Source organism: Dama dama, chromosome 29, assembly GCF_033118175.1.
Source record: "Dama dama isolate Ldn47 chromosome 29, ASM3311817v1, whole genome shotgun sequence".
Lineage (NCBI taxonomy): Eukaryota > Metazoa > Chordata > Mammalia > Artiodactyla > Cervidae > Dama > Dama dama.
Genome location: NC_083709.1, coordinates 66,358,308 through 66,384,908, shown reverse-complemented (window position 1 = coordinate 66,384,908; position 26,601 = coordinate 66,358,308). Strand labels below are relative to the sequence as shown.

Genomic DNA, 26,601 nt, shown 5'->3' with positions numbered 1-26,601 from the left:
CCCGACCCTGCAGTGCTTCTGCCCCTACAAGGTTTGGGACGCAGTGGGGGAGGGTCTTGGCCCCCGGCTCCGCCCGGTCCCTCCCCGCCTTTTAGGCGCCCGCGCGGCAGGGACATCCCAGTCCCGCTTGGTGCTCCTCGCCCGCCACCCGTGCGCCCAGTCCGCGAGGCCAGCCCAGTTCTCCCGGTCCGCACTGCCCGCCAGCCGGCCCGTCCCCCACCGCAACCATGGACGCCATCAAGAAGAAGATGCAGATGTTAAAACTGGACAAGGAGAATGCCATCGACCGCGCAGAGCAGGCCGAGGCCGACAAGAAGCAAGCTGAGGACCGCTGCAAGCAGGTGGGGGGGTCCCAGGCCCGGCGCAGCCCCCGCCCCACCCCACAAAGAGGGCAGGGTCGGCCCTGCCCTATGCCCCCCCAGCCACTGGCCTGCTCTCCAATGCTCTCTACCGTTCAGCGTGGGGGCTGCTGGGCCTTCACAGTACCCCGGAGGGTCCCTCGCCAGAGCCACACTTCATTCCACCCACCTTAGCCTGGGGAGCCCCAGTCCCCAGATTTCCACTCTTGCCCTTGCGGAGCCCTGATGGGCCTGCTCCTTGGGGCTGGGAGCTTTCTCTCTACTCCCACCAGGTCCCTACACACCCCTGGCTGCCCTGTCCCCCGCTGTCCTCGGATGTCCCTCTTCCTCTCTGACAGCCTCTAAATATCTCAGTACCCCCTCACACACTCCCCTGACTCTGGCCTGGGCCTGGGCCTGGCTGACTGAGGTTTTTCTCTCCCAGCTGGAAGAGGAGCAGCAGGCCCTCCAGAAAAAGCTCAAAGGGACGGAGGACGAGGTGGAAAAGTATTCTGAGTCAGTGAAGGATGCCCAGGAGAAGCTGGAGCAGGCTGAGAAGAAAGCCACTGACGTGAGTGTGGACCTGGGCTGTCGGAGAACTAGTGCACTGCCAGGGGTCCCAGACGGGGATGGAGGGGACCTTCTTCACCAGGGCTGAAAGGGTTTCCTTGCAGGAACCCAGGCTAGAGCAAGCTGGCACAAATAATTCAAGACAGTGGGTAAATCAAAACCACTTACCACTTCCCCCAGAGGACATAGCATTGCAATTCCGTTGGCTTCCAGCTCTTAGAATGTACAGTGATCAAACAATGAGTCATAGTGGGGGTGGGTGGTACAAGAATTTACCCTCCACCTCAACTAATCCTCCAGTTGAAAATGGAGAGAAGACTGCAGCTACATTTTGGGGGTGTGGGCTGTGGGTGTAGGTGCTGTGGGCAGGGGGAGAGAAGACGAGTCCAAAGACGGGCCCTGACTTGAGTTACACCCCTGAGGGGCCATTAGAAATTCCCTGGCCTTGACCTCTGGCTCCAATGGCCTTGCTGTGCACTAGGGCCCCAGCTCAGGTTCTGTCGCTCCCTTATTTACCCTCATTAAGCTGTCAGCCTCAAGACCATGCCAGGCCACAGGGCAGAGGGACAGGGCCACAAATGCCAGGGCAGCCACCTTGGCAAGTCCTGCTCACTCTGAGATTTCTCTGCCCACCCCACACCTAACCAGACGTCTCCACCTCCTGCCAGTCCCAACCCCCACCTTGAGGTAGGAGAATGGCCATAAGACTTTGGACCTGGTACTTTCTCTGCCTCCTGTTCCCCATTTGCCTTCCACCCAGGATTAAGGTTAAAATGAGGCTTCAACTTGGATGGATGGGGGGATTAGCATAAGCATGGTCTGAACATCCAAGATCAGAAATGATATTACTGTTTGTGTTGACCATTATCCATGTTCCCCATCCCCCGCTGCCCCCAAGGCTGGTTTCTCTGACCTCCAGTCTTTGGTTTTGGTTCTTCACCCACCCTGGCACTTGGAAGGGAACTGACCTGCAGCTGCTGGTGAAGGCGACCCTGGGCATCTGACACTCTATAAATAACTACGGCCCAGTGCAGCTGGAGGCAGGACTGGAAACCCAAGGAGCCGGGTGGGGGCTGGAGAGGAGGAGGGGAGGACAGGGACAGAGCTGGGGAAGCAGGGCAGCAGCGCCAGGAGTGGAGAGGAAGCACTGCCCAGACTTATTGTATGACCTTGAACACAGCACTTAACCCATGCACTGCCTCAATCTCTCCTTCCTCTCTTGCTTCCCGCTTGTGCAATGGGGATGGCACTGCCTGTCCTGTGGCTAAGAGAGCAGCATCCATAACTGGGAAAAACTCAAGAAGCACAAAATGCCAAAAGTCAGTCCTGTTCTGCAGGCCCCAGGACTTCCCAGGTTCTCCGGAGTCACTTGTTACCCCATGACCACAGAGAGAGTTTCCCTTTTATAGTCTCACCTCTCTCTAGACCTCCAGGATTCCTCAGAGTCATTCTTCCCAACCCCCAGTGCTGTCCCCAGAATCCTTCCACACTGAGTCATCCGGCCCTGTGCCCAGGATGGGTTCCTGTCCCTCTAGGTGGCCTTCAGCACCTGGAGTGTAAGGGCAACACTACTTTCTACACATGGTGTTGTTTCCCCTGTCCTACCCCCAGCGCTGCCACCGTCTCTCCCCTCTCCCTCTCTTCTTCCCCTGCACTGGTCCCTTCTTTCCAGTCCTGAACCTTAGCGTCTCTGTGTTTTGTCTTTGAGGGAGAGACAAGGGATGAGCTAACGTTTATGGGATGGGGACTCTGCAGGCACGTGCTCAAGTGCTTTCTCTGTGTTGTTTTACTATTTCCCAAGATTGCTTATCATCAGAATCCCTTGAGTGAGTGAGTGATGCTAGCTCAGTTGTGTCTGACTCTGCAACCCCCTGCCAGGCTCCTCAGAATCCCTTGAAAGCTTAAAAAAGAAAAAAAGAAGGATTTCCAAGCCCCTGCCCTGGAGATCTCAGTTCATTGGCTCTAGCATGGAGCTAAAGAACCTGGATTTTTTTTTTTTTTTTTAACCTCTCTGATGGTCTGTTACTAATCCAGCATTAGATGCACTGCATTATCTCAGAACATTCTACAAAGGAGGAACCAAGGCTTAGAGAGACGAAATAAGTTACCCAAGGTCACACAAGTAGCTCAAAGACAACAGTCTCACTCAGAGCGGATGCTCTTAACACCAAATTGCACTGCTTCTCTCCTTTGCCTTTTTGGGATCTTTCTTGCTCCGTCCTCTTTTTCTCAAGGTATCATCCATTTCTATGGACCATCTCCAAAACCTCCACGATTTTGCCTCTATGTTGCAGGGTCAGTGGCAGATCTTCCACTCACACTGCCCTGGCACTGCCCCCACTTGCATCCAGCACTGGCAAAGAGCCTCTTGCTACAGCCGTGGGTTCCTTAGCCAGACTTGCTGCCTAAGCCTCCTGCTGTGAGTCTGCCCGGCAGCCAGTGACATCACAGAGCGTGATTCTGTGATTGGCGGATTTTAGCAGCACTGTGGCCTGGTTGGCCTGATTCTTTCCCACCCCTTGCCTGGGCCAGACTCCGCTGAGGAGTCAGGGCTACCTCAGACCTGATCCCAGCAGTTGGAGTGCTCTCAGACAGGACGGGGGGGGGATTTGTGTGCAGATATCCACTGGAGACTATGCACAGTGCTAGAAGAGGCCCTACAGCAGGGGAATGGAACTTGTCCAAGAGTGCATGTTTTGGGCTGGAGCATAGGATCTGCCAAGAAGATGGTTTGGTGAAAAAAAAAAAAATCGGTTGACTGTCTGGAGGCCAGAAAGCTTAGCTTTGTTCTGACAAGCATAACCATCCTCTGATGCCTCTCTGGTCCTCATCCAAGGCAGACACAGCCTTTCTGACCTCTGACCTTTGACTCACAGGCTGAGGCAGATGTGGCCTCCCTGAACCGCCGCATCCAGCTGGTAGAAGAGGAGCTGGACCGGGCGCAGGAGCGTCTGGCCACAGCCCTGCAGAAGCTGGAGGAGGCTGAGAAGGCAGCTGATGAGAGCGAGAGGTGGGCAGGGGTGTCCTCAGAGCATGGGGCGGGGAAGGAGCCGGGAGCCTGTCCCTGCTGGTCCTCACTGCACCCCCACCACTCGCCCTGCCTCTCAGAGGAATGAAGGTCATCGAAAACCGAGCCATGAAGGATGAGGAGAAGATGGAGCTGCAGGAGATGCAGCTGAAGGAGGCCAAGCACATCGCCGAGGATTCAGACCGCAAATATGAGGAGGTGACCGTCCTGCCCCACTTTGTTCTCACACCCGAACCCCAGACACCCCCAGTCATTCACCAGGGATCTCCTCCTCGCTCCCCCGTCCCCACAGGTGGCCAGGAAGCTGGTGATCCTGGAAGGAGAGCTGGAGCGCTCTGAAGAGAGAGCTGAGGTGGCTGAGAGGTAAGGACCCCCCAGGGTGGCAAGTGAACCTCGGCCTGAGCCCAGGCTGTGGGGCAGTCTGTGCCGCGGGGAGGTGCTTCCCCAAGCAGGGGACCCCAGGGACGGGTCTTGCCTCTGACCCCTGCCCGCTGCCCCCAGCCGAGCCAGGCAGCTGGAGGAGGAGCTTCGAACCATGGATCAGGCCCTCAAGTCCCTGATGGCCTCAGAGGAGGAGGTAGTCACCTCTCCGGACCTTTCTGGCCAGTGGCACCTTCTCTCGGCTCACCTTCCCCTCCACCTCAGGCTGCGCTCTCTCCACCTGCTGGGGGTCGGGACGGGCCTGGGGCTTCCAGACTCTGCCCGCTGTCACTCTCACGACTTTGCTCTTCTCTTCTCTCCTCCACCCCTTCCCCGCTGTGCCCCCTCCACCGCTCCCCCACTGCGCCTTCACACCCCGCCCTGCCACACACCCCCCTGCAGTAAATGTGGGGACCTTGAGGAGGAGCTGAAAATTGTTACCAACAACTTGAAATCCCTGGAAGCCCAAGCGGATAAGGTAGTGGGCGCAGAGGGGCAGTGAGGACGGCCCTTCAGGGGAGGGAGGCCACAGGCCAGGCGGGCGGGGCGCGGGGCTCCACGGAGACAGGACCAGAAGTCGCCTGTGGGGCTCCGTGGAGAGATGAAGGCTTTGCGGGGGTGCTGTACTGATGGCCTGTGTCTGTCCCTAAAAGTATTCCACCAAAGAAGATAAATATGAAGAGGAGATCAAACTGCTGGAGGAGAAGCTAAAGGAGGTGAGAGTCCTTCCAGTCCGAATGGCCCGCAAGCCCCCCAGTCTCTACCAGAGACCTCCTGTGGCAGGGAATTGGGCACAGGGGCGGAACAGAAGGTTGACTTAAGTGATGGTGTCTGGGAGGGCCTACATTTCTGTCGTTTTTCCCCATCTTGCCTTTACACCCAGGCTGAGACCCGAGCAGAGTTTGCCGAAAGGTCGGTGGCCAAGTTGGAGAAAACCATCGATGACCTGGAAGGTAAAAAGTATATTCCTCTGTACCCCCGAGACTTTCACAATAGGTCCGTACTACCCATGACTTGTCTTCCTATCCCATGAGACTTGCCAGCAGTAAATTAGGACTGGACCCCCTAGGACTCCACAGGTTTTGGCAGTCTGTGCCTCCCATCCAAGTAGATAGATGATGTAGCCCCATCAACTCCAGTGCTTCACAAACTTGAGTAGGCATGAGAATCCCCTCAGAGAGTTTTTTAAAAATACAAATTCCTGGGTCCTGCTCTGAAATGACTGCTGACTTTGGACTGAATCTGTGTCTAACAAGCGCCCTGACAATGCAGATGCTGCTGGTCCTCAGACCACACTGGGTAGCACTGATCTAGATAACACTGTCTCCAAGTACAACACCCTCTTTATTAAATAGAGAGCTGTTTGGTTTAATATCTAGGTTTTTGTGAAAACATTAATGGAAAATACTATTCTAAGCTAGATTTGATGAAAGCAAATATCTAGGTATTTGCTAGTCTGTAGCTACTTCTCACTCTTATCAACAATGTTGTGCCTAAAACTGTCTTTCCCTTTTATTTCACTCCCACATCTCTTGCTTCCAGCCCTCTCAGGCAAGCCTCAATTTTCTCTCCAACTTTAGGCCTTTCTAGCTTGAGTGTCCTCCCTTTGAAGCAAGCACTCCTGCTTATGCAAAGCACGGTGCCCCCAGGTCCCTGGGGGGAGGCAGGAGCTCCTTGGGGAAGCACCAACTTGGGGTACAGAGAAGGACAAAAGGCATAGGGGTACAGAGAGGCGAGGAGGGGGCCCTGATGGCTGTCCAGCCTGTTCTCTGGCCTGTCTCCCTTATTCCATCTTCACCCACCTCTCTCTCTGATTCTTGTTCTCTCTTTCCATTACCCTCTGTCCTTCCACTCCGCTTTCCCTCCATTCCTTCTCCCCACACTCCCGCCTGGCCCCCTTCCCCTGGACCCCCACCAGATGAAGTCTATGCACAGAAGATGAAGTACAAGGCCATCAGTGAGGAGCTGGACAACGCGCTCAATGACATCACCTCCCTCTGAGCCTCTCACCAGTGCGGCCCTCGGCCCCCTCTCTTCTCCTTTCCATTCTCTCTCTGGGAAGCAGGGCCAGCAGGAGGAGCAGAAACTGCCAACACTGCACAGCCAGGCTGGGTGCAGCCTAGGAGAGCCCCCGCCACATCCGCTGCCCATCCTGGCACTTGCTTCATCCTTCTATATCCGTCCACTCCTCCCTCTCCCCGCCGGCCTCCACCACTCTCTGCTGCTTAATAAACTCCATTTGGTCTCCACGCTGTTTTCCTGCCCTCTAAAGAGCACTGGTTCACTGCTGAGACCCTGGCTCCTATGGGCACCCCTAATCTTGTGACTCCCTCCCACACTGAGCTCACCCACAAAACACTGAGGCCTAGCCCAGAACCCCCTCTGCATGAGTCTCACTGCCGCATGGGGCACGTATGACTGTGTCAGTCACCGCGGGCCCTCTGGTGCCTCTGAGATACACGCCCTTCTGCAAACCCAGGCATGTCACTGCCCTTGGAGTGCTCAGCTGAGATTCCAGGATATAAAGGAATGGCTGGAAGGGGAGTGGGCTGCTGAGGTGCAAGGGAGGGGTGCAAGGTTGTGAAGGGTCCGGGATGACGTCTGGAATGACGCTGGATGCCAGCAACGTGGGGGCTTTTCGCTGCAGGTCTGTTTTCTGCCTCGAGTTTGTCTATCTGTCTGACACTCCCTTTCCTGGCTCAGTCTTTATCTTTCCTCCTGTTTCCAACTCTCTTGAACCTTCTAAAGAAGGAGGGTAAATTAGTTTATGACTCGGGCCTTCCCATTTCACCTCCATGGCCCCGAAGCCTTGAGTGAGGCATCCGTCTTGGTCAGTCCGTCTCTCTGTCCCACCCAAGGGGTCCTCAGATCCCTGAATGTTTGTGTTTGTCTGCCTCCAACCCACTCCGTGTCTGTTCGTCACACCCCCTGTCCATTGCCTCCCCACCCCACCCCTGCTCACGGGTTGCTTCCCCTCGCAGAGACCTTGGCCAGTGCCAAGGAGGAGAACGTGGAGATCCACCAGACCCTCGACCAGACACTGCTGGAGCTCAACAACCTCTGAGGGCTGGCCCTGCCCCAGCCAGGCTAGCTGCCACCCCACCAATAAATGGATGTCACCAGCATTATGGGGCCCTTTAAGCCTTTCTTGGGTGTTGGTGGTAGTTTTCCAAAGTGGAGACGGCGGAGAGGAAGCCTCAGGGGAAGAGTGAAGTGGGAAGGAGCTCTGAGTGAGCCCGAGGGATGGGGGCATGAGGGTCACCGAGGAGGGGTTGTGAACAGGCTGTGTGGGGCAGAGGAGCCTGGCCCTTATTCCCCACAGGGCAGAGGAGCTGCCGTCAGCTGCACTGCCCCATTCCAGCAGGTGGCTGGGCACAACACAGCTGGGAGCAAAACCACAAAACTACATTGGTTTTACTTGAGCAGGGTGAAAACCCAGAGCCTCACTGATTTTAAGCCTAGAGACTGAGCCTGCCCTATAGAGACAGACAGACACACACACACAAGGTCATTCCAACACTAGGTCATTTCTGCCCGCTTCCTGGTGACATCTATGTTAGGCAGACTCCTGCTGCCTCATCAAAGATGTCCACACCCTAGTTCTGTGAAATGTCACCTTACATGGGAAAAGGGACTTTGCAGTCAAGTTAAGGATTCTGAGGTGGGGAGATTATTCTAGGTTAACTGGGTGGGCCCAACATAATCACAAGGGTCCTTATACGAGGGCAGCAAGAAGGTTCAAAGCAGTTGTAGGTGATGTGACAATGGAAGCAAGAGATTGGAGTGATGTAGGAAGGGGTCACAAGCCAAGGAATGCTTGGCTTCTAGAAGCTGAAAAAGGCAGGAAAATATTCTCCCCTCAAGAGTGTCCAGAGGGAACCATCCCTGAAGACACCCTGACTTTAGCCCATAGGATTCATTTTGGACATCTGACCTCTAGAACTCTAAGAGAATAAATTTCCATTACCATTAAGTTTGGGGTAGTTTGTTATAGCAGCAGTAATGAATGCACCATCTTTTTTATTTAGGAGACAAGGATTTGCTTTCCACAGGTTTTATTAGAAATATTCATTTTTAAAAATAATCTTTGGAGGTTTAAAAGGAAGTGGTATAGGGAACAGGACAGAGTCTTCAGCTGCCCTTCAGATTCCTCTGACCAGCTTCTCTGCATGTTCTCCAAGTGGCAGGCCTCTAGGCAACAGTCTCTGTGACCTCTGCTGGGTGGTAGCTAACACTCCCTTTGGTTTCACTTGGGTGTCTACACAACAGGGAAGCCTAATCAGAAATCTCACCAGGGATGAGCTCATTTGCATGCAGTTTGCATGGAGCTGCTCTGGACTCCACTTGGGGAGGTGGGGGAGGGGCCTGAGGGAGAGGATCGGTATAATACCTTTGCTGCCTTCTCATTTGCACAAGGAAGGCAATGCTGGTAACAGCAAAGAGGAGGCCAAAAACCAGGGCCAGGATGTCACCTGGAGGCAGGAGGAAAGAGACTGCCTCAGAGGGTGAAGAAGAGCCTGGAGGATTCCCTCAGAGCCGCTTCCACCTGCACCCCACCCCGCCAGCTTTGTCTCTAGCAGGGGCCAGCTAAGGGATGGGGTGGGGACACAAGGGGGGGTGAAAACACCTTTTTCTTCCTTAAAGACAAAAGAGGTTACTTGGGAAGGAAGATTGGAGGGGTTTTTTTGAGCTTCATTCTGACCAACTCTTGCTCCGGGGATGACAGGGTAAGCCCCACCTTGATCCAACACTATCCTATTGGGCTTGGAGTCTGTTCTGCAGAAACGCAGAGGTAGCAGTGGTGGTCCTGACTAGCCCCTGGCTGAACAGTGCCAAGGGAGGGGGCACTCACCAGCAGCGAGACAGGAATTCAGGTGGACTGAAGAGAAAAAGCAGATGTTAGAGCTGGGGCCTGTGACCACCAGTGACAGACAAGAGAGGATGAGGGCCCTGTGGCTGGAGGGGGGCCCAGCATCAGTAGACAAAGCGGCACCTGGTTCAACAGTCCTAGGGCTGCCATCCACACCAGCGGGGAAGGAGGCCTCAATGATTCGCCCATTCAAAGGCTGCGCGGCTCGGAAGTTCAGCTGTAGCCGAGAGTCGTCAGGTCCCCACAGGGAGTCAGAGAGGGTGTGGAGCTGGGGAGGTCAGCAGACAGTGAGGGGTGGGCTCATAACACAGAAGCAAAAGGGTCCACCGGCCGCGTCCCCCACTGCCCCGACACGGCTCCTTCATCTCTCTCTGCCTCTTCATCCCCAATGTCACCACCATACCCCAACCCCACCTGCTTAGCACTCAGCTTTACTGTCTGGTTGAACACAGTCCAGATGACCCCCTGGGCACAGGGGGGTGTGGTGAGAGACCCCTCATATCGGAAGTAGCGGCTGAGGTCAGAGGGCAGCAGCGCAGATACATCCAGTCCTGGGACCCAAGTCTCAGAGTCTGTGGAGAGGATGTGTGCTGGGGTCCAACCTCTCTTGACCTCCCCTCATACACACACCAAAGCTCTGGGGTAGAGGGATACATTTTTAAATCCCAGAAACCAAGCTGACCCAAGTCCCTGAAACTGAGTGTATCCCTTCCCATAACTCAGCACAGAACATGACTCAGTAGCAAGTAAAAGGCTTTGGGGCTCAGAGTAAGAGAACTGCCCCCCTGGCCCTCCTTCTGGGTCTTCACTCTTACTTTGCATACTGTGATAACACGCTGGAATGCAGATGTAAGCCCAGAGTGAATCAAAAGAGAAAATGAGTAATTTTCTGAATAATTTGTAAATAAATACCTATAACTATAAAAGACAGACACAAAAGCTCAAAAGGCACAGTTTTCTTCAGTTTAGCAAAAAGTAAGATCCAGCTGGGTGAGGTTTAAAATGAGCTAGGGTGACTAAGAAGGAAAAGAAGATTTCCAACAACATTATTTACAAATTTAAAATATTTGATGCTGCGCTTCCCTGGTGGGTCAGTGGTAAAAGAATGCCTGCCCATGCAGAGGACACAGGTTCAGTCCCTTGATCCCACATGCTGCAGAACAACTAAGCCGGCGCACCACAACTATTAAGCCTGTGCTCCAGAGCCTGGAACTGCAACTACGGAACCTGCACGCTGCAAATACTGAAGCCCGCATGCCCTAGAGCCTGTGCTCCACAACAAGAGAAGCCACTGCAATGAGAAGACTGCATACTGCAACTACAGAATAGCCCCCACTCGCTGCAACTAGAAAAAGTCTGCACAGCAGTGAAGACCCAGCACAGCCAATAATAAATAAAATTATTTTAAAAAATAAAATCAAATATTTGATGCTTTAAAGGAGTAATAGTCCTCAGAAAAATTTTAGCTCTCCAGACTCAACCCCTGGAGCTCCAAACACTGTGTTTTGGTTTTATTTGGTTTTCATTTTATCTTGGTTTCTGTTTGATTTTTAAACAAAAAATCTGTGGGCAGCAGTTTGCTTTGCCTGTTTGCTATGTTCAGCTTCATAGTTATTATCAAGGTCACAGTAAGCCAGTTCACACTTCAACCCCCTTCTCTGTGGGAGGGAGCCCATCTCCATCCTCAGACCTGAGGCTCCCCAAGGATGGTTCTTTATGACAAGGGTAAGGAGCCAGACCAACAAACTGACCTTCCTCGGTGATTTCTCCCAAACGTGACAGCAACTGTTCATAGGCACTGTTTTCTTCTGGGCCTTCCTAGGAGATGACCGTGCAAGATAAATGAATACATGTATCTAGAGTCATGGCTGGAGGCCTGTAAGTGATGTGGATTCTCATAATCCTCCCTCATTCCCCAGCTCTGAGAATGCTGGGAAACACAAAATCTTATGTATTAAAAAAAAAAAAACTTACGTATTATTACTCAAGATCCATTTACTTCTACTTTGCAAACTGACTTAACCAGGTGGACTCATTTTCAGTGGCAAATTGGAGGAGGAGGAGGACGCTGGGCCATTTTACTAGGATACAAGGCTCAACGATGGCCTATACTTACTTTTCCAGGCTCGATTATCACTAACTCTATACATATTCCATGGGCCTGCCACAGACAACCCCAATAACCTTTGTATTCATGGTACCTCTGCATTCACCTTAATAATTAATGAGTTTGACTTCTGGACCCAGGACACGCTATTTCCAAGGTGCTTCTCTGCAGTGCTGTGAGGCTGGTGTTAATGAATCAGGAAGGCAGTGAATCTTAACAGATGTTTCACCATCCACAGGTGTCTCACCATCCTTCCTTCCTACTAGCCTCTTCTAATCATTGTGTTTGTACCCTTGATCAGTACAGGTCCAAAGATGTCAAATGCTTCTCTAGACTCAGTGCATTTTGCAAAGGGGAAATTATGGGTTATAAAGGTATTAGAGAAATGACTCTCCTTTTTGACCAGTCCCCAAATGGGCCATATTCTGAGTCTTCTCATGTACTTGGCTCTGCATGGAGTATCTCTTTTTCTTTCCCACTAGTGAAGGCTTCAAGTTTTACCTCCTCTGTGAGGCCTTCCCTGACTACCTCTTTGACGATGTGTCCTGTGAATATGTCTACCCTGTCAGCCTCCCTCACTGGCTGTGGGGAGACAGGATCCACGGTTTCAGGATCTTTTTTTTTTGTGGCCCAGAGCCTGGCTCATAGTGGGCATTAATGAAAGAATTAATGAGTGAATGAAGATGACAGCCAGGTGCGGGGATGGGAGTTTCTGGGGCAAGAAACTCTGAGCCCGAGGGCATAAAGCAGCAGAGGTAGGGGGTGTCTAGGGCTGGTACCTGCAGAAAGGCGGCCAAGACGGCCAAGCCCCCTGGGCGCCCCAAGGCCTCGTCAGATTCCTCAAATGCAGTGCTGAGGTGAACCACGTGAATCTGGAGAAGACACGGGAGGAGTCGGCGAGATCCCTTACCCGGCACTCCACTTCGACCCTTCGCGGACAGCTGCGCGCTCACCTCGGCAGGAAAACGGTGACCATCAACCGTGTGTTCCGAGCCCGGGCGACCTGGGGCCCCCCAGTGCAAATGTAACTGCAGGGCCCGGTACTCCTGCCCGGGACCCAAGGCCATCTTCAGTCCAGAAGGCAGACTCAGCTGCACTGTGTGGTGAGAGGCAGGTGAGCCGGGGCCCGCCCACCCTCAGCCTCACTTCCAATCACTGTCCCCAAACCTCCAGGTAGACTCCGCCCCTGCCCTGAGGCTCCGCCCGAGGCCGCCTCACCGGTGTGGCCATTGTTGCACAGGCGCAGTTTTGGTCGTGGCGGGAGCTCAAAGCCAAGGAGTTCCAGGGGTCGCAGGGCTGGACAAAAGGCGGTGAGCTCCGGGCGGATGTCTACCGGGGATTGAAAACGGCCAGCGCAGGCTGGGGACACCTGGGGCCATGGCGGAGCGCCTGGAGTGGGCAAGTGTACACAGGAAGTTTGAAGACAAGATCAGGAACTTTTAGGGCAGCGGAGCAGGAAAAGTGATGCGGTCGAGTCAGGAGGCATCCCGGAGGGAAACGGAGATAAAGGATGCGGGGGTCGGGGTGGGCGGGGGACAGGCAGCGGGTGATGTCGGGGACCGGCAGACGTGGATGCGGGGTGAGAGGGATGCGCGTGCGAGCATCAGCAGAGCTGGGTACCCAGATTGGGTCTGTGTAGGGGGTGGGTGTCTCACCTCCATAGCGCCAATGACTGTGGCCATCCCCTGCATAAACGAGAAGAATAAAGAGACTGATCTTCGAGCCCAGTCCCTCCCCAGCGGCCAAAAAGAGGTGGGTCTTCCTCACTAGCAGCATTCACAAACTCAGATTCTTAACGAAAGCATAGCAGGTAATAGAAACGCCAGAAACAGGCACAATAGGTTGCAGCCAAATAAAAATGCCACAGCGTGATGGGCCACACAAAGGTTCTGCTAGCCCCGCTTGTAACCACTGTCATAGGGTCTGTAAAGTGGGTGGAGACCTCAGTTCCCAGGCCCAGATTAGTAGACCATCTTTCTCCTTTAGAAATCCCTCCTCCCTACTCTCCCTTTCCTTTCTAATCTCCACCTCCTTTTCCAAAGTTCCTGCTTGAGGATCAAGATACCAGGTTCCTCTACCTGCTGTTTCCTGCTTCCAAGGTCTCACTTTCCTCATCTGTAGACTGAAGATGCGGTGATTCCTACAAGCCCTTCCTGCTCTTCCTCTGGTACCAACCCCCCATCCTTCCTCTTCTGTCTCCTCATACTTTGCTCTCCACATTCCTCTCTCTTTCTGCTCCCCAACCTCCCCCTTGCTTTTCTGTCTCTTCCTGCTTACCTCTCTCCGTGTCCCTTTTTTTTTTTTTTTTTTTTTGGTCTTTTCATCGAGCTCTGAAAGGGGGTAAGGGGTTAGTGGCAACGGAGCTCTAGGGGTTGGGAAAAATCACTGTTAGCACAGGCTCCTCTTCTTCCCTGAATAATCCCTCCCTGGGCTGGGGTTTAACGAGAGGAAGCACCAACCTCCTGGAGGCCAGGTTTGCAGAGCTGATGACCACTCACCTTTTTCGTCTCTGTGGGCGTTATTCTGGGGGCCTTGAGTGTCCCTGGGTACTTCAACGGTCGGCAGATCCTCTGACTTCAGAGAATTCTCTTCTCCTGCGTCCGTCTTCAATCCAGGTAGGTCCTCTTCTCCAGGTGAGTCCTCCTCTCCAGGCATATCCTCTTCACTGGGCAGGTCCTCCTCACCGAGTGGTTCATCTTCCCCAGATGAATCTCCCGTGGTGGGCACACCCCGCATCCAGAGCAGGCTCTGGGGATGGGCAGGCACCAGAAGGAGCAGGAATAGCAGCAATCTCGCAGCTGGGCCTGGGGCAGGGGCGGGGATCCACAGAGCGAGCCGGGGGCTGGGGCACAGGGGAGCCATGCGGCTGACTGTGGGGTGTCCTGGGACACGGTGTGTACGGGCTGTACGTGCATCGGAAACAGGAGGTGGGTGGGGGAGGAGCAAGCCTGGAGGGGAGCAGGCTGACTCACAGAAGGCCCTTTTGGAGATGGAGCCAAAGTCCTGTGGGTCTAACTGGCCCTGTGCCCCCTCCCTGATAGCAAGGTGGGAATGGGGTGGAGTGAGGGGCAGGTATGTGCCCAGCCAGCAGGTTATCGGGGTCATGGGCTCAGCCTGGAACCCAAGGCACCACCTGGCACTATACAGGTTCTCCCTGGCACCGCCCGACTGCTAGTCAGCCAGCTTCAGCTAACCCTGGCCTGTTTCCCAGCCCCAGGCAGCTGGGGCCCCCACATCCCCTGGCTGAGAGGGGAAGCTGCCCATATATACATCCCTGGCTGGGCCAGGGAGCAGGGAAAGGGGTAGGGAAAGCTCCCCGGGGGAGTCTGGGGATGGGAGAGTGGATGGATGGGTAGGTGGGATGCGAATTTGAATATGAACGGACAGCTGCATATATTCATGAGTCTCTGATGGGTTAAAACTGAATGTAATATTCATCATATTACACCTCTGCTCAAAAACCTTCATTGGCTTCCCACACTCTGCAAAGTATCTTGCATCTACCTACCTTCTCCCTCCAGCTGACTTCAAGTCCCTTCAAAATCTTACCCAAGAGACTTTCCCATCTTATTTCCTACTACTCTCCCTCATATTCTAGCCAAATTATGCCAGGCTAGAGATATGGAAACAAGACACGGTCCCTGTTCTGAGGAGCTCACTGTCTGGTGAGTGAGGGCAAAACTATCAATATTTGGAGGAGAGGGATGAATTCTTCCTCAGAAAGTAACACAGAAGTTGGCAAAATCTGATCAGGGTTTAAAGAAGTAGCAGTTCAATTGGTTAAAAAAAAAGGGGGGGGGGGTGGAATGGGATCCTGGGCAAAAGAGAGATATCAAATATTTTGAGCAGGAGAGTGACAGAATCCGTATCTCACACTAGGTTACGTTGAGAGGTGGTGTGAAGCACGGATTAGAGGGGGAAAGTGGGTGCAAAGAGGTGAAGAGTGAGAGGACCCCAAGAATGGGCTGGGGGTCCCCAGTCTGCCTGTTCACTTAACATTTGGTGAGCCCCCTCCAGTCCTCCAGGCTCAGTTCTAGGCCCTCGGGAGGCAGCAGTCACCTGGAGAGCAGCCCCTGCTGTTCTGTGGCTCACATTCTAGTAAGATGCCAGTGGCTTCGACAAACCAGAAGACAGTAAGACCACCTCAGGAGATTCTTCTCTGGGGCTCATATTCAGTAGGTATGTACACCATTACGGTTACATAATTAAATATGTTGAACATTTATAATCTGGTTTGTAACTAGCCCCTAACTCCAGGGTGCTCCTGCTACCCCACTCCGCTCTGGGGACACTCCTGGCCTTAGGAGCTCTTGTCTAAAGAAGTAATGCTTGGCACAGCATAGGCTCTGGGACACCACTTGAGTGTCCCATCCAGTTTCCACTCTGGATCAGTGCTTGTATACCCATTACCGTGTTATACAGTTTTACTATCTGCTCTGTGCAAATCCCTTTTATTATTCAAGACTCAGATCATACAACCACTATGGAGAATAGTATGGAGCTTCCTTAAAAAACTAAATAGAACCATCATATGATCCAGCAATCCCACACCTGAGCATACGGTCTGGGGAAAACCATAATTCAAAAAGATATATGCACCACTCCAATGTTTACTGAAGCACTATTTACAATAGCCAAGACATGGAAGTAACCCAAATATCCATTGACAGATGAGTAGATAAAGAAGATGGTGTGTGTGTGTGTGTGTGTGTGTGTGTGTGTGTGTGTGTGTGTGTGTGTGGTAATACTACGCAGCCATAAAAAAGGAAACAATACCATTTGCAGCAACATGGGTGTATCTAGAGATTATCACAGTTAAGTAAGTCAGAGAAACAAATACCACAATATCATTTATATGTGGAATCCAAAAAAAAAAAAAAAAAAGATACAAATGAACTTACTTACAAAGCAGAAACAGATTCACAGAATTAGAAAAGACACTTATGGTTACCAAAGGGGAATGGTAGAGGGGAGGGATAAAATAGGAGGTTGGGATTAACACATGCACACTACTATATGGAAAAGGATGGATATATGTGTATGTATAACTGATTCACTTTGCTGTACATCTGAAACTAACACAACACTGTATATCAACTATACTCCAAATTAAAAAAAAAAAAAAGACTCAGATCAAAGGCTACCTCCTCCAGGAAGTCTTGCTTGACCAACTCTACACCACAGGAAGAGATTTCTGGTGACTCTGAACCACCACACTTCTTTGCCTGCCCTAATAATCTTGCTTACCGTCCAATTCATATTAAGGTGATTTATGACATTATATCTGCTCTAATAGCCTCGAGGTTCATAAGGACAGGGTCCAGTATTTGACTGAGTCCATCTTATATTCAACAGTCTTTTATTATTGATCATTTTTCTTTTTTCAGATCACTGTCCAGGGCTTAAGAAAAACCAGACTAAGATAGCTTCCCTGCCTTCAGGGAGCCCAGTGACAATGACCTGTGTATGTCAAACCACAATTATTCCAGGAGTAGGACATCACATTTCTACAGCACCCTAAACTGTGTGCCTTGTCAGAGTGACTGTCATACTGTATGTCAAAACTTGTATGGTTGAACAACAGCTGTGCTCCAAGCAGTCATCTTAGGAGGTAGTCAGTTTACCAATCTAGGTTGCCATTTCTGGAGCTAAATTAAGAGCCATCCATGGCAATCCAAGCAGGCACTCCTGATGGTCAGCTAGCTCATTGTCTTGGGCAGCTGTGTTATCAGAACTGTGGTTGGACCCAGACACATGGAAGGTACATGATAATATCTAAATTGGATAGGCCTGGATAAGACAGAAGGTGATAATGACTAATCTAATTGAGATGGGGGAGGTCATGGGAAGGACAAGGAACAGGAACACCATGCTACCTGAAGTTTGGAGTTTGCATGTCTAGAATTTTCTCCAACACCAATCATAGTTTTATTTCATATCCCCTTTCCGAATGTTCTGAATGTTTGCATCTTTGTATGTTTTAGATCTGTCAGGGTCTCCTTGTACACTTCTCTGTGCTGTCTGCACACGCCTCCCCTCCGTCTCTGCTGCTTTTTCTTAGTATTTCAGGGTCCAGATCTACATCGAGGTGCATCCCTGTGCCCCGGCTCCCTAATTTCCCAAGTGCCATTCTCCATGGGTGCTGTCTCTTGAGCTCTCTGTCTCTGTGTGTGACTGTGTCTCTGGTCTGGGTGGGGAATGTGGACTCTGATCCTGAAGCGAGCCTGTGCAACTGAGAGTCTGCCAAACTCTAGAACAGGTTTGAGCTCCCAGAGTCTTGTTTCCTGCGTCTCCCTAGGTTGGGACAGAGTGTACTCAGGGCTGATTGACTAGGTCACCCCCCTTCTCCTGCCTTGGTCTGGCACACACTTCTCTGTGGTTGCTTAAGGTCAAGCCTTTGGTCATTAGGGTCTGTGTCTTAAGACATCGAGAGCCATGTCTCTGCTTATCCCATGGCTGCAGAGAAGGGAGCTATTTACCGGTAAAGCAGGAGAAAAATCCCCCTATTCCCCAGACGTGGACCAGAAGCAAAGACAAATCCCAGCCCTTCTGGGGATCTGGGGACTGCCCTGGAGTTGGAGCCCACCTCACCATCTGTATTATTTTCCTAGGACTGCTGTAACAAATTTCCACAAACTGGGTGGCTTAAAGCAACCAAGATTTATTCTCTCACAGTTCTGAAGGTGAGGAGTCTGAAACTAAGGTGTTGGTAGGGCCCTGCTCCCTCTGAAGGTTCAAAGGCCTTTTTCAGCTTCTGGCATTTCCAGGCATTCCTTGGTTTGTGGCTGCATAACTGCAATCTGTGCTTCCGACTTCACGTGGCCTTCTCTTGTCCGTGCGTTTTCTACTGGCTGTCTCCCTCTTTTTTTTTGACAGGTAAGAAGGAGGTTTACGGGACTTCCCTGGTGGTCCAGGGGTTAAAAATCTGCCTTGCAATGCAGGGGATGCTGGTTTGATCCCTGGCTGGGAACTAAGATCCCTTGTGCCTCGGGGCAACTAAGCCTGCTTGTCACTACTAGAGAGAAGCCCCGTGTACTGCAACGAAAGATCCCACATGCTGCAACTAAGACCCGATAGAGCCATATATAAATAAATATATTTAAAAAAAAAAAAAAAAGAAGGAGGTTTACTTAGAGGGAACATACTCCACAGACAGAGTGTGGGCCATCTTAGAAGGTGAAAGCAGCCCTGGCTGTCTCTTATAGGAACACTTATCGTTGGATTTAGGGCCCACCAGGATAATCCAGGATGATCTTAAGATTCTTAATTTAACTGCATCTACAAAAACCCTTTTTCCAAATAGGGTCACAGTCACAGGTTCGAAGGGTCAGGACATGGACTTATATTTATGGGGGTCACCATTTAGCCCACTGTACCATCAGCCATTTTGGAATTGAACACACAGGGTGATGTGCTGGAGACCTTCATGCCTTCTGTCTACATCTCTCTTCATGTTGTAGGCAATTTCATCTACTCCCATGGCTTCTGTAAACTGATGACAGCCAAGTATCCCCAGGTTGGACTCTGCTCATCTCAGATATGTAACCACCTGCCTAATGGATGTCCCCACTTGGATCTCCCACAAGTATCTCAAATTCAACAGGCCTCTAGCCAAATTCCTCTGTCCCCAAAACTACTTCTTCTACCCTCTACCAAGTGGTATAAGTCAGAAACCTGGTACCATCTTTTCTTTAATTTTTTCCTTCACCTCTGACATTGTCATCAAGCCCTATGGATTCTACCTTCTAAGCTTTTCATCCTTGTGTTTCATCCTAGTCTACAAATTCCATCACCTCTTACCTGGATAACTACATCTACCTCTTAATGGGTCTTGCTGAGTCCAGCTAGCCAGGGTGATCTCTCTAAAATGCACACATCATCTCACGCTCTATTTAAGACCTTTGAATGTTTCCCATTGCCCTTAGGATAAAGTCCATAGTATTTGACATGGCCTTCAGAGGCCTGCCATTGCCTTGTTTTCCTTGATGTGTTTGAACCTAGGTGGGGCCAATCAGAATGAAGCTCTATGTTTCAAATATTTGATGACAGAGGAAGCTCACTTTCACTTTGTCCAAACATGGATAAGGAAGCATACAACCTCTGGAACTGTGGGCAGCCACCTTGTAACCTCAATGGAAGCCAGCCTTAAGATGAAGATAAAACCATGGAAGATAGAGAGGGACTGTGGAAAGCAGTCCTTGGAGCTTAACTAACCCTAGAGCCTGTATCTGGACTGTAACCTGCGTCTGGACTTTTCAGTTACATGAGCCAATAAATTATTGTTAAGCCACTTTGAATTGATTATTTGTGACATAGTCTTACTAATATAAATTCCCTCTATAGCCTGTGTCTATGACTCCAGCCTTCTTTCTCATCACGCTTTCCTTTGCAATCTGTGCTCCAGTCTTACTAAACTTCTAGCAGTTTCTTGAATCACGTGTGTGTGTGTGTGTGTTTTATCTCCAATCCCTTATTCATGCTATTTTTCTTTCTACCTCACCCACACTGCCAGCTCTGCCTAGTCAAGCTTTGTCCTGTTTATCCTTTTGGCATCCTTCAGTTCACATGTTACTTCCTCTGAGAAGCTTCCCTGACCCCTGGATTAGGGTCAGTCCCTTTCCCCTGCATGCATAGAAGCCTGTATTTTCTTTGGAATGTGTATCTCACTTTGTGGTGATTCCTTACCATGTCTCTCATGCTGGACTAAAAGCATTCATGAACATGGGTCACATTTCTCTTGTTCCCCATCTTCATGCCTAGCATAGGACCTGATGCATGAGAGGCATGTAATATTTTTTCAATATTGATTTATTTGGCTGCTTTGGGTCTCACTTGTGGCACGTGGGGTCTTTGTTGCCTCTTGTAGGATCTTCCGTTGGGGTTCATGAACTCTCTAGTTGTGGTGTGCAGCCTTTGCAGTTGCGGTGCTCAGGTTTAGTTGCCCTGCAACATGTGGGATCTTAGTTCCCCAACCAGGGATCGAACCCACGTCCCCTGAATTGCATGGTGGATTCTTAACCACTGGACCACCAGGGAAGTCCCAAGGCATTTGATTTTTGTGGAATGGCTGGTGGTTATTGTTAAAGCATCCTGAGAGCTTCTCCAACAGCCAGTTAGTTGAAAGCAGAGGTTAAAGGTAACTAAACAATAGAGAAAAAAAAAATTTTTTTTTTTTTTTTGGCTGTGCCACACAGCTTACAGAATTTTAGTTCGCTGACCAAGGATTGAACCCGGCTCCAGCAATAAAAGCACCGAGTCCTGACCCCCGGACCACCAAAGAATCACCTTCACTCCTTTATTTTTATTTTTTTAAATAAAAAATATATATATATATGTATTTTTTTTAAGAATAGCAAGACTTCCCCAGTGGTCTAGTGGTTAAGACTCCACTTTCCAATGCAGGGGGTGTGGGTTCAATCCTTGGTCTGGGAACTAAGATCCCGCAAACCACGGGATTTTATTTTAAAAAATAAATAAATTTTAAAGGATAGAGAGGTTTTTGACTGTTCTCTGATCCTCTTCCTTGTCCTCTGCCCCTTCCTTTAGCTTTAGGGGAGACTGTGGGTTGAGTCAATTCCAGGCAGACTATGGTGTGCCTGACTTGCTCTGTGGGACACTTGGTCTCCAGGGAATCAGTTGTCTCCAAGTGTCCTCAATGTGTCTTGCTCAGCTTTGCCCTCCTCTGCCTCAAAAGCTGAATGATTTCCCCACCTGAGCTCACAGTTGACTCTATTCCCATCACCTCTTCCGTCCACCTAAAGTACACTCACACACTGGCAGAGCACGCAGACACCCTCATCACCAACTGCACCCCTGGGGTCTATGCTCTGTTCTCATCACCTGGGCTCATGGTGATGCCAGTTATCATGAGATGACCTGTCCCCTTCCACCCTGCAGCTCTTAGTGTGGACTGTCCGACATCCACCTGAGACAGTGTAACCAACGCTCCACCTATATGGTATCACCAGTTCCCCTGTGACCCGTCCAAGGTACAGTCTGACCCAAACTCTCTTACCTCCACCAAGCCCTTCAAGTTGTTTTTCCCTGATCCAAGTCCAGCATTTCTCCTTCCTCAGAATTCTTATAATGTCAGACAGCTAGAGGTGACCTCAGAACCCTGACAATACTCTGGTTCTTGGCTTTGTGCCTGGATTCCTATGAGTCCTCAGTGGTAGTAATCGGGCCTAAGGTTTCTAACTAACATTGTGGTTTTTAGTAGCACTTTTTTTTTTTTTTAATTACAAAGTAACACATGCATGCTCAAGCAGAAAACTTGGGAAAAGCTGAGAAGTATAAGGGAATTTTAAAAAATCACCCTTTTTATCCCATTCACCCCTTTAACCTTAGTGATCCAGTACCTCTTACAGCTTAGGTGCTTAATAAATATTTATTGAATAAATTATCTTTGGTCCCATCACCCAGAGATAAAAACCACAACTACCTTTCGATTGTTTATCCTCCTAGTAATATATTTTGTTGTTCAATCACTTAGTCATGTTTGACTCTGCCACCCCATGGATTGCAGCACGCCAGGCTTCCCTGATTATACCTAAATAGATCGTATTATACAGTTTTACGGCCTGTTTTTTTCCTCTTGGCAATATACTATGTGTTTCCCAAAATTAATGGCTTTTTTACATCATCTTCAATGCTTTCATATTATTCCTTCAAATGGCTGTACCATAATTTTCCTAGCTAATTCTCTATCATTGGGCATTTAAGTGACTTCCAGTTTTCTCTTGTTACAAACATTTTGCCACCCACGCTAGTATATGTATTTTTGTCTGCATATCTGTTTTTTTAAGATGCATTACTCGAAGTGGAATTGCTGGGTCATAAGAGTAGGCACATTTTAAGATATCTCATACATACTGACAAAATGGCACTGCTAATTTACCTTTCAGAGCTATAGCCAGTTTTTCAAAAGCCCTAACTAAGTAAGGAAAATATAGTACCTTTTAACTCTGACTAGGTAACACCGACTAATGAACTCCAAGCTTTTCCCTTTGGCCAGAATTAGCAATTCCCGCCCACCACGTTACTGACATTTGCTGACCTGCAGCTAACGGGCTATCAGGCTTTGGATCAGTATGAAAGGAGAAAACGAGTTAGCGACTTAAAACCGAGGAGCTTTTGTCCAGCGGCCAAAATATTCAAAACCTGGTGACCCGTGAGGATTCCTAATGATGAAAGGACTGGGGACAGCTGGACCCCAGCGTTTGGCACGGGTCCACGACAGAAGCTCAATTCTACAGGTGGGACACTGCGACCCTGCCAGTGTCTAAACCCCAAGTATCCTGACCCAAAGCCCGGGCTGCTGTCCCAACTTAGTGCCACTCAAAGGAGGGCCGCCCACTTGCCGCACCCTGCCCGGCCCCGGCAGGAGGCGCATACCTGCAGCGCCGCCCTGGCGCGGACCCGATGCGGCTTAGCGAGCCGCTCGCTGCGCACGCCCTCGCCTGCGCACAGCCTCCAGGCGCCAGGGGGCGCACTCCCCCAAGGGCCCGCCCCCGGGTCCGTTTGGATTTGAATCTCCGGCGGGCTGCGTCCGGAAGCGGCAACGCCTCAGTCCGGCATGGAGAGCCCGGCCCCCGGTGCCCGGTGCCCCGTGCAGGAGCAGCGTGCCCGTTGGGAGCGGAAGCGCTCCTGCACTGCCCGGGAGCTGCTGGAGACCGAGCGGCGCTACCAGGGACAGCTGGGGCTGGTGGCCACGGTGCGAACCCCAGCCTCCCGTAGGGGGCGGGGACCCCAGGGAGTGGGAGCGTGCCTACTAGGTCGGTGACCTAGCAGCGCCTTGGCACCAGCCCTCTCTTTCTGCGGACTACGCACCGGTATTCTCTCCTTCCGCAGTACTTCGTGGCAATTTTGAGAGCCAAAGGCACCCTGCGACCACCAGAGCGCCAGGCCCTCTTTGGGCCTTGGGAACTCATTTACGGCGCCAGCCAGTAAGTAGAAGGGGAGTGGGGAGAGAAGCGGGGGAGACCTGTTTCTGGCAGTGCAGAGAGCTCAGAGTAGGGGAGATCCAGGTTCACATCCAAAGTCTGCCAGTTACCTCCCCTGTGGTCTTGGCCCAGCGCCTTAATCTGCCCCAGTTCTCCAGCCACTTGCTGTTCAGTCGCTAAGTCGTGTGGGAATCTTCGTGACCCCACGGACTACGGCACGCCAGGCTCGCCTTCCTTCACCATCTCCGAGTTTGCTCAGATTCATATCCACTGAGTCTCCTCCCACAAAATGGGGCTGTACTACCTCCGGAGCAGGGTTATGAGAATTAAGACAGGTGGTGCTTGAGTAGTTCTTGGGCTCCTCTTTTATTGTCCTTACCCGCACAGAGAGCTGCTTCCTTACCTCGAAGGAGGGCGCTGGGGACAGGGGTTGGAGGGCTTCTGCAACCACCTGGAGCTCTACACCCAATTTGCTGCCAATGTTGAGAGGTCCCGGACCATCCTGCAGGTAACCAGATAACTTCAAGTCCTTCCCCTTGTCCTTTGTACATTTCCTCTTTATCTGGAGACCCAAACTTCATTCATATTGTTCTTGCATTTATAGAGCCCTGTGGGTGCCCAGCTCTAGGTGAAGTTTCCAGTAGGGAGCCGGGGTTCTCAGGAGCATACAGCTTCCTGAGGACCTGGGATGTGTACACAGAAGAATGCAGTATAAGGAGGGGGCTTCTCTCCCTGCTGCCAACCCTTTCCTCGTCATTCTAGGAGCAACTGAAGAAGAACAAACATTTCCGGAGATTTGTGCGACTTCAGGAAGGCCGCCCTGAGTTTGGTGGCCTTCAGCTCCAGGACCTGCTCCCTCTGCCTCTGCAGAGGCTCCACCAGTGAGTGAACTCACCCAGACTCAGCCGACTTCTCTGAGGACTCTGCGTCTGTACGATGGCTGCTCTGTCTTTGTGGGATTTCATGGGATCTGTCCCACTGTCTCTCTCCTGGGACAAACTGCTCCTCACAATTTTCTGCAAGAGTAAATGTGAACCCACTGGAGTACCTGGGCTGTGCAGCCTCAGGCCCTTAGCTGGGATTGTTTAACTTAAGCTGAAGTGAGGGGTCTGTGATAAGGCTAGTAACAAGGTTTCTGAAGATGAAAGGCTTAGAATTTCTGTCCCTGGGAATGAGTTAAGAACTTTTAGTGGTTGTTCCTGGCATCCTCCTTGGGTTGATTAACTTTCACCTTGGGATCTGGTCTGCCTTCCTGACTGTTCAGTGTGGGATAGAAGAGGGCCACATGGAGTGAACCCAGGTTCTGAGTCCCAGATGGAAGAGGGGGATAAGACAGCCCCAGGCAGGTCTTTCCTGGCTCCCCAGCTGAAGTTTGTACAGGGGGTAATCTGTGTCAGGCAGAGGAAATTGTGCCTAGCTCTACTTCCCCCTCATAGACTTCTAATTCCAGGTATGAGAATCTTGCTGTGGCTTTGGCTGAAAACACAAGTCCCAACAGCCCTGAACACAAACAGCTCACAAGTATGTTCTTGCTCTTCCACAGCATTTCTTGGAGATTGCTTCTGTTCCCTTTCTGGTTCTGGCCTCCATCCATGTATGATATGCCCCAGTCTTCCAATGATGTGTATACAATGTTCCTATTGCCCTGCCTCTACTCTTCCAGAAATTAGACTCTGACCCTAGTCCTGTCTGGATTAGCCTTTCACATTCACCCAAAGTCAAAGTTGTGCTGGGAGTGGGGCGTGGAATATCATTCTAGGGGCTGCCCAGCTGATAAGTGAGACTGCCCAGAAAGTCCACACCATCGCTCAGAAACAGAAGAATGAACAGCATCTCCAGCGTGTCCAGGCTCTGCTGAGTGGACGGCAAGCAAAGGGGCTTATTTCAGGTAGTCCATGTGCATGCTTCCCCTCAGTCTGCAAACTGCCCTTTTCTCACCCCCATCCTCTCTATTGCCAGCACATACCAGCCGCCTCTCATTTTCTCAGCCTCCCTTTCCTTTTATCCTGTGGGTTGTAGTCCTGAAGCTGCACCAGAATAACGATCTCCCACCTCTCAGGTCGCTGGTTCCTACGCCAGGGATGGCTATTGGTAGTGCCTCCCCGAGGGGAGCCTCGGCCCCGAATGTTCTTCCTCTTCTCTGATGCACTCCTCATGGCCAAGCCTCGACCCGCATTGCATCTGCTGCAGAGTGGCACCTTTGCCTGCCGGGCCCTCTACCCCATGGCCGAGTGTCAACTCCACAGGGTCTTTGGCCACTCAGGAGGCCCTTGTGGTGGACTGCTCAGCGTAAGTAACAGGCGAGAGCCCTAGGCAGGGTAGGAAAGGCCCAAACTGTACCAGGCGCCTGTGTACCACTCATCTCCTTGGCCTAAGCCCCCCTCATAGGAACTGAGTCACCTGCGTTGAGAGGATACCACGGCTTGGGGTTCATACCTGGTTCTCACTTCAGCCCTAAATTACTGCCATGGAAATAGCAGGGCCTTTGGCTTAAGGCTGGACCTTTCTGAGCCATGTGCTAAGAGGTGATCTCTCTCTAGCTGTCCTTTCCCCATGAGAAGCTACTGCTTATGTCCACAGACCAGGAGGAGCTGTCGCACTGGCACCACAGTCTGACTTTGGCCATCAGGTAAGTTGTTTTCCCCCAGGAAGAGTGCTGTGGTGAGGCCCAGGAGCTGGAGAGGGCACTTCTGAGCCTATTTCATGTCTGGAACCCACCCCCACCCCCCAAGCACGCCCCCGTCCAACACCCCAGGTGATTTTGTCGGAATAGAGTGCTCATGCCAGTGCCTGAACTGTTTTCTCTCCACAGCAGCCAGAAGAACTAGAGGAATCTTACAAATTCCAGAGTCCAGGATACCATGGGGATAGGTCAGAATCAGGGGTACAAAGGAATCTTACTAACAAAACACAGACTCTTCATGGTTTGAGAAGAATCATTTTGTGTTTGCCTGAGACCAAGACACACCATGTCCTCTGACCAGCTCTTAAAGAATCAGGACACCAAGTCCGACTCAGCTGAACCACCCAATACAGAGGAGGGGATCTGGGGCTGATAAGTTTGGTGCTGTGTCTTTGGACAGCTGTTTATCAAGTTTGCAGCTTTGCAATTGTGGCTGTTTTTATGTTGTATATAGTTTCTGTAATTTATTTTCCCACCGGACTTCAGTAAAGCTTTTTCTTTTCTGGAGAAGCCATTTTGTCTCAGCTATGCGATACGAGAAAAGGGATTTTTGTGCCCTCAAGGCTGGCATGACTGTGGCCTCAGGAATACAAATAAAAGAACTGGAGCTCCCTCTATCTTCTTGTCTCCTGCACTGGAAGGC

General features: G+C 51.1%; 3 protein-coding genes and 1 long non-coding RNA gene across 17 annotated transcripts; 3 read left to right on the top strand and 1 right to left on the bottom strand.

The window, feature by feature from the left end:
* Positions 1-98: 98 nt before the first annotated feature.
* TPM2 (tropomyosin 2) lies at positions 99-7,481 on the top strand. Of its 4 annotated transcripts, none has more exons than XM_061132614.1 (9): positions 99-341; positions 784-909; positions 3,785-3,918; positions 4,017-4,134; positions 4,229-4,299; positions 4,759-4,834; positions 5,010-5,072; positions 5,240-5,309; positions 6,275-6,605. In XM_061132614.1, exons 1-9 carry the CDS (start codon positions 228-230, stop codon positions 6,355-6,357), a joined length of 855 nt encoding a protein of 284 aa, XP_060988597.1. In that variant the 5' UTR covers positions 99-227; the 3' UTR covers positions 6,358-6,605. The 4 variants fall into 4 exon arrangements, with proteins under 4 accessions (XP_060988597.1, XP_060988596.1, XP_060988595.1 ...); XM_061132613.1 differs by lacking the exon at positions 6,275-6,605 and adding an exon at positions 7,338-7,481 and having other exon boundaries at positions 104-341; XM_061132612.1 differs by lacking the exon at positions 4,759-4,834 and adding an exon at positions 4,438-4,513 and having other exon boundaries at positions 104-341.
* A 694-nt stretch (positions 7,482-8,175) lies between these two features.
* Positions 8,176-23,656, bottom strand: CA9 (carbonic anhydrase 9). Of its 7 annotated transcripts, XM_061132606.1 has the most exons (11): positions 13,832-14,195; positions 12,989-13,018; positions 12,552-12,722; positions 12,287-12,429; positions 12,113-12,205; positions 10,978-11,044; positions 9,641-9,798; positions 9,350-9,494; positions 9,209-9,235; positions 8,747-8,828; positions 8,176-8,614 (listed from the first exon to the last, which is right to left on the bottom strand). In XM_061132606.1, the coding sequence occupies exons 1-11, from the start codon at positions 14,193-14,195 to the stop codon at positions 8,548-8,550; spliced, it is 1,347 nt and encodes a 448-aa protein (XP_060988589.1). In that variant the 3' UTR covers positions 8,176-8,547. The 7 variants fall into 7 exon arrangements, 6 of the variants coding, with proteins under 6 accessions (XP_060988589.1, XP_060988587.1, XP_060988588.1 ...); XM_061132604.1 differs by adding an exon at positions 23,386-23,656 and having other exon boundaries at positions 8,176-8,828; positions 9,209-9,494; positions 13,832-14,081; XM_061132605.1 differs by adding an exon at positions 23,163-23,295 and having other exon boundaries at positions 8,176-8,828; positions 9,209-9,494; positions 13,832-14,081.
* LOC133048821 (uncharacterized) lies at positions 12,982-21,246 on the top strand. 5 transcript variants are annotated; one of them, XR_009691128.1, is made up of 4 exons: positions 12,982-13,085; positions 13,376-13,948; positions 17,945-18,209; positions 18,794-21,246. It is a non-coding gene; the product is annotated as an uncharacterized LOC133048821 (long non-coding RNA). The 5 variants fall into 5 exon arrangements; XR_009691127.1 differs by lacking the exon at positions 12,982-13,085 and having other exon boundaries at positions 13,130-13,948; positions 17,945-18,016; positions 18,101-18,209; XR_009691129.1 differs by lacking the exons at positions 12,982-13,085; positions 13,376-13,948 and adding an exon at positions 14,951-15,512 and having other exon boundaries at positions 17,945-18,016; positions 18,101-18,209.
* On the top strand, positions 22,853-26,472 carry ARHGEF39 (Rho guanine nucleotide exchange factor 39). The gene is made up of 9 exons (XM_061132609.1): positions 22,853-23,046; positions 23,184-23,278; positions 23,663-23,783; positions 24,038-24,156; positions 24,726-24,796; positions 25,035-25,163; positions 25,335-25,564; positions 25,816-25,904; positions 26,088-26,472. Exons 1-9 carry the CDS (start codon positions 22,909-22,911, stop codon positions 26,101-26,103), a joined length of 1,008 nt encoding a protein of 335 aa, XP_060988592.1. The 5' UTR covers positions 22,853-22,908; the 3' UTR covers positions 26,104-26,472.
* Positions 26,473-26,601: the final 129 nt, after the last annotated feature.

What these genes read in the sequence shown, in the direction of transcription:
- TPM2 (XM_061132613.1), top strand. Translation starts at nt 228, where the DNA reads ATGGACGCCATCAAGAAGAAGATGCAGATGTTAAAACTGGACAAGGAG. An exon ending in CTGAGGACCGCTGCAAGCAG is followed by an intron (nt 342 to 783) that starts GTGGGGGGGTCC and finishes TTTCTCTCCCAG; the next exon opens with CTGGAAGAGGAGCAGCAGGC. An exon ending in AGAGCTGAGGTGGCTGAGAG is followed by an intron (nt 4,300 to 4,758) that starts GTAAGGACCCCC and finishes ACCCCCCTGCAG; the next exon opens with TAAATGTGGGGACCTTGAGG.
- CA9 (XM_061132603.1), bottom strand. Translation starts at nt 14,195, where the DNA reads ATGGCTCCCCTGTGCCCCAGCCCCCGGCTCGCTCTGTGGATCCCCGCC. An exon ending in GTCACCGTTTTCCTGCCGAG is followed by an intron (nt 12,206 to 12,286) that starts GTGAGCGCGCAG and finishes TGTCTTCTCCAG; the next exon opens with ATTCACGTGGTTCACCTCAG. An exon ending in GGGAGAAATCACCGAGGAAG is followed by an intron (nt 9,799 to 10,977) that starts GTCAGTTTGTTG and finishes TCCTCTCCACAG; the next exon opens with ACTCTGAGACTTGGGTCCCA.
- ARHGEF39 (XM_061132609.1), top strand. Translation starts at nt 22,909, where the DNA reads ATGGAGAGCCCGGCCCCCGGTGCCCGGTGCCCCGTGCAGGAGCAGCGT. An exon ending in AGCAAAGGGGCTTATTTCAG is followed by an intron (nt 25,164 to 25,334) that starts GTAGTCCATGTG and finishes CCCACCTCTCAG; the next exon opens with GTCGCTGGTTCCTACGCCAG. An exon ending in CTTGTGGTGGACTGCTCAGC is followed by an intron (nt 25,565 to 25,815) that starts GTAAGTAACAGG and finishes ATCTCTCTCTAG; the next exon opens with CTGTCCTTTCCCCATGAGAA.